Raw genomic sequence first — 5,759 nt, 5'->3', positions numbered from 1 at the left:
AAGATGAGGCTTTCTACTCCTGTAAAGATTTACACCCTCGGAAACCCTGTACAGGGTCGCTATGGGTCGGAACCGACTCGACGGCACTTAACAACATAGTTTACAAGGTTGATACGATTAAATCTACAATGTACTTATATGAGCCTCTCAGTGGCCCAAAACACAACGAATTAAGTCATTTGCTTATAGTAATTTACATACATGAACCCAATCACTAGGTGGATTCTGACTCAACGTAGCCCTATATGTGATAGAGGAGAATTATGCGCCATAAGGTTTTCTATCGCGGGTGGTTTGTAAGTAGATTGCCAGAGCTTTCTTCTGAGGTGCCTCTGGGTGGACTAGAAAACCTCCAACCTTTTGGTTAGTAGCCAAGCACATTAATATTTGCATCACCCAGGGACTACAGTTACAACTATGAGAAATCAAAATTAAGAGCGAAGACATTATATATTTCTGTTAAGATTACTGTGTTACAGAAATCTGAATTCCCTCATATGAACATTTAGGGACAAAAATGAATTATTATCTAAAAAACTCATAGCACAAGAGGACTATGAGTCTATTAACCTCCCTTCAGTTGGAATTTCCTCCACTTGCTAATCTAGTTTACTGGTTCCTTGAGTTCTATTTCACATCCAGTTCCTTCTTTGGCACCTCCTTCTGCAATCTCACAAAAATCCCTGGACTTTTATTTCACCTTTGCATTCTCTCCCTACATTATTTGGATTTGCCTGTCTAGACAGTCAAATCATCTTCATAGCATTTCATGATACCTTGGTATAAAACACGTGACTCCTAAATCAGTAGAACAGTAAGAATGACTCATTAAAAAATTGCGCTGAATTGTCTTTATACCTGTCACATTTATGCGAAGCTGACAAAATACAATACAGGGAATGAGAAAAAGGAGACAGAAGTATAAGAAAATCTGTCTTTAGTGTTTTCAAACTTGTTTAAAAACACAAACATTTCCTGAAATACAGAAGGGAACAGTGGTGAATATTAAGTGAATGTGTTTTCATGTTAAATGACTGATCAGAAGGCTATTTATAACCCCCTGACTGATGTCTCAGGCTGATAAATCAACACCAGGAGAGAGTATTTCAAGCACATTTATCATGTACAACGAACAGCCTACACTGAGCACGATTATTTTTTATTCATCATTTTGGCTTACCTCTAGGTTTGCTTCTTCTCAATGTTAATAGTATCTATATTAGAGTTCTCCATATTTAATGCTCCAGCATGCCTGTTGCATGCTGATAAGTTAACGTCACACGTGCAAGCTGGCCAGTCAGCTTCGCAAAGAAGAAAGGCTCTATTTCACAGTCAAACCTGGTCTTAAGTCTACTTCTTCATAAATACCTGAGGGGGGTTTCAATGTCATAAAATCACAGAATTACTTTTAAGGGAAACTAATGCCAAGGTATTTTTAATAGCCTGGCCCAGTGACACAGAAGCTAGTAATTAGCAGAGAACAGCCCAGCATCCTGGGTCACCAGAACTCGGAGTTTGTGTATCTCAGTTAACACCCAACATAGTCAGTGGCCTGCATGTCACATCTAAAGATGGAATAATACAGGATCATCTTACCTGTTCATTCTCCTCTTCATCACTGCTTAGCTTGAGGTCATCTTCTAGCATTCTGAAAGAAGGAACAAAGAGGTACAGATACTTAGTTGGTGACAAATAATTTAGCAACTTAATACAGTTAAACCTGTGGGAGCAGAAACTCAAAGGGACTGCCTTCTTTTTCTGGGTCTTGGAAGTTTCCTACCTTCGACAGGGCACAGTCTTTAACCTTTTTCCGTTGCTCTCTATTTAGGAAAAGAGTTTTTCTCTGACAAGTTTCTGCCTTGCACAAGTTCTAGTTTTTGCATGTTCTACTGTATCCTCTTCATTAGACCAACATTTCAGTCATAGATGATTTGATTTCCCAATATTTGTTTTCTTTTCCCTCAAGGTGATTTTCCTCTGATATACACGGAACACAGTAGTTATGTGATAAGATAGGCTTGTTCAAGAATATGATTTACAGACAAGATCATCCATTTTACACTCAGCAAATCATACACTTTGTTTCATCTCCATGACTGTAATCCCCTCCATGCAACAACAGCTGTCCCGTTTCCTCCCTGTGGCTCCTATTTCTAGTCCACCTATCTCTCCATCTCTTCTCAACATTGTCCTGAGGTAAGTCTTGCCCTTTTGATTTTGAATGAATGACCAATTCATGGTGAACATATCTTACTAGTGTTGCTGTTCCCCCATAAACCTACCTACTGCTTCACAGAAAATTGTGCCATAAGGGTGCGTTCCTTTTCAGACTTGAGGGTGCTTGAAGGCCATGGTCTTGGGTTCCTCCAGCCTCTTTCTGATCAGTAAGTCCAGTCTCTTTAATTTTGAGTTTTGTCCCACATTTTCTCCTACTTTATCTATGACCTTCTAATGTGATCCCTTTCAGAGCAGTTGGTAGTGGTACCATCTTGTTCTTTTGGTCTCAGAGTCATGGAGACTGATGTTCACATGTTCCATTAGTCCACTGGACTAACTGATTCCAAACATCTTAAATTCTCACCATTCTTCTTTCTTCCGCACATGGAGAGACCAACAGCTGTACCTTAGATGGCTTCTCATGAGCTTTTGAGATCTCAGACAATAGTACTTACCAAAGTAGGATATAGAACATTTTCTTTGTGGACTATGTATGACAATTGGCCATTGTGTCCCCTGAGACAATGGTCCTGAGCCCCCAGGTCCAGCAACCCTGAGGATGTCTGATAATACCTAAGAAGCTTGCATCATTTTGCTCTCTGTGTGTTCTACCACATTTATAGTTGTGTTTGTAGCCAATGTAAATACCCAGGTACAAATATCTTCTTTCAAATCCTTATATATTTGTAGGTATACTCCCACTCTTCCTCCCACACCTGTTCAGCCTGTGTCTCTGACCATGTATCTACCCGAAGAATACTGTTATTCCCTTGCATACCTCCCTGTGTCTTCACCTGTCTTCATCATTCTTCTGCTAACCTCTGTTTTCTTGTATATTGCCCTCTCCCTTCCTGTATATTGTATATTGCCTCCACAGTCAACTGAGTTAACATGTGTCTCCCCTTTAGCCAGTGAATTACTTTCCCTACCCTCCACCCCTGGTAACCATCAAAGAATGTTTCTTTTAGCATGAAAACCTTTTCTTGAGTTTTTCCAACAGTGGTCTCATCCAATATTTGTCCTTTTGTGATTGGTTAATTTCCCTCAGCATAATGTCCTCAAGGTTCATCCATGTTATATAGGTGTTTCACACACTAATCATTATTTTTCACTGTTGCATAATATTGTATTGCGTGTAAAAATATAAACCAAAGTTTGTTTATCCGTTCTTCCACTGATGGGCATTTAGGTTGTCTCTATCTATTTTGCTATTGTGAATAGTGCTTGTGATGAACATCAGTGTGTATATATCTACTCATGTTCTGGATCTTATTTCCCGTAGATATATACCAAGTAGAGGGGGATAGTTGGGTCATACGGTATTTCCATTTCCAACTTTCTGAGGAAGCGCCATACTGTTTCCACATCTCATATCCAACGTACAAGAGATGAAGTCTCCTTATCCTCACTTCTATGGAGCATTTGTTCTTTTGGCAGTCCACACGGTATTTTCAATACTCTTTGCCAACACCGTAACTCAAATGCATTAATTCTTCTCTGGTCTTCCTCACTCACTGCCCAGCTTTCACATGTATATGAGGCTATTGAAACTACCGTGGCTTAGGTCTAGGGAAACAAAGCCAAAAATAGGCCTATCATCAATAGAGTCCTCTATTTTTATAAGTGATTTCAATGACTTCTGGTGTAGACGGACTGAAAGGACCTGACAGGGCAGGTCATGGTCCCAGTTCTGTACCGTCTGTTTATTTCTGGAAAATCACTTAACTCCTGGTCTCATTTCCCTATTTGTTAAATGAAGGGCATCCTCTAAAATCCATTCCTGTGTTAGATTCAATGAGTCAATAAAATACCTCCACCTCCAAGTTAGAAAACCTCTTCTATCTGTTCTAGAGAATACCACTGAGAAATTCCTAAGTAATTTTTGGTATACTATTTAAGCCATTATTACAAGGATACCAAATTCAGTTATTCACAGGTTAATGCTAGTCTATCAAAAGCGTGAAGGATTATTTTCCTATTATTTAAACTGAAAACAAACAGATAAAAACATCCACAAAACTGGGGTGCTCCCCCCCTCCCCCAATAGCTCTCTGCCTCTGGCACACCATTTATTTCTTTTAAACTCAGAAATTCATACACTTGCCTTCAAAGACAACAGTCATCATGGTAATTTATTGAACCATCATCATTTAGGAATAACCGAGGAAAGGGGACTGTGTTTTCTTTCTACTTGAGTCCCTAGTGACCAGCAGAGAGATGACACAAACTATAATACCAGTTTGTTAGCTGAGCTGAGGCACCTTCCCAAGGACCATTTTTCCCCCCCCAAAAGGTACCAATGCCTTCCTGAGACCAGGAAAGAAGGGCCATTTCTTGCCTCCACCCTTTACTCCTTCTTTCAGGGTAAATGTTGATGTTGTTAAGTGCCATTGAGTTGTTTCTGACTCAGACACCCTGTATAAGGTATACCAGGAGCCGACCTTGAGGTTCAAGACTACCTTGCAAGTCCAGTGCTTTAACCTAAAGTGCCACATGAGGATAAATGGAGGTGGTGGTCATGTGCTGTGGAGTCGGTTCCGACTCATAGCGACCCTCAGTATAGTTTCTGAGGCTGTTAATCTTTACGGGAGCAAAAAGCCTCATCTTTCTCCTGTGGAATGGCTGATAGTTTCGAACTCTGACCTTGAGGTTTGTAGCCCGGCTTATAACCACTTACACTACCAGAGCTGGTTTAATCTCACAGACTGCTCTGTCACCATTTGGCGTTCTAAGTGAGGGTGGGAAAAGGAACGGAAGAGCATATACAATCATTCTGAAGAACCCTTGTTGTTAGATGGAAGACATATCAAAGGTGACTGATAAATCTTATCTTTATACAAGTATAGTATGCACAGATTTGGTGCTTCTGCCAATAAAAGCAAGATACCCCAACATTCCCAGAAGTAAGGGATCTTGGCTTTGGCTACACACCAGCTGTGTGACTTGCTTGCCCTATGAAGTTGATACTACCGAAGGTGTGTCCAATTCTCTTTAAGGCAGGAGTACAACTTGCTTTTGTTTGTCTTAAGCATGTGCTAACAGTTGCTCTGTAGGGGAAGTGCTGGACTATGAATCACCAGGTCTGTAGATAGTGTTCACCAGCTGCTCTGTGGGAGAAAGATGAGGTTTTCTGCTCCTGCAAAGATTGACAACTTCGGAAACCCTAGATAGGGTCGCTATGAGTTGGAACTGACTGGGTGGTACTTAAAAAACAACTGTGTAAAGGAATTCTCAAATGGCTGATGTGCTTGGCTACTAAGGAAAATTCTGTAGAGCACAGTTCTGCTCTGATACACATGGGGTCACCATGAATTGGAACGGACTCAACATTAACTGGTCACCCCAAAACTGGAAAATCATGTATATTTGAACTCATGTTCCTTTAACATTTCCTGACCCTGGGCAGGTCATTTCTATGGTTAGGACTTATCTACCTTGTCATTATCGATTATGAAGATTAAAGAGCACAGCCTTCGATATGGATTACATCTCAATGTCAAGAAAACAAAAATCCTCACCACTGGACCAATAAACAACATTCT

The 5,759-nt window shown here is 40.4% G+C and overlaps 1 protein-coding gene across 2 annotated transcripts in view; it reads right to left on the bottom strand.

Moving 5' to 3' along the window:
- AFF3 (AF4/FMR2 family, member 3) overlaps positions 1-5,759 on the bottom strand; it is a 761,863-nt gene that overhangs the window by 147,111 nt on the left and 608,993 nt on the right. For both annotated transcript variants that reach the window (XM_006870742.1, XM_006870741.1), the window contains one exon: positions 1,597-1,648. In XM_006870742.1, coding sequence (XP_006870804.1) covers positions 1,597-1,648 — 52 coding nt within the window. The remainder of the gene's footprint in view (positions 1-1,596; positions 1,649-5,759) is intronic.

The sequence above is a fragment of the Chrysochloris asiatica genome, unplaced genomic scaffold, assembly GCF_000296735.1.
Source record: "Chrysochloris asiatica unplaced genomic scaffold, ChrAsi1.0 scaffold00150, whole genome shotgun sequence".
In the NCBI taxonomy this organism is placed as follows: Eukaryota; Metazoa; Chordata; class Mammalia; order Afrosoricida; family Chrysochloridae; genus Chrysochloris; species Chrysochloris asiatica.
Note: the sequence above shows the minus strand (reverse complement) of the source record. Positions and strands in the feature narration are given on the sequence as shown.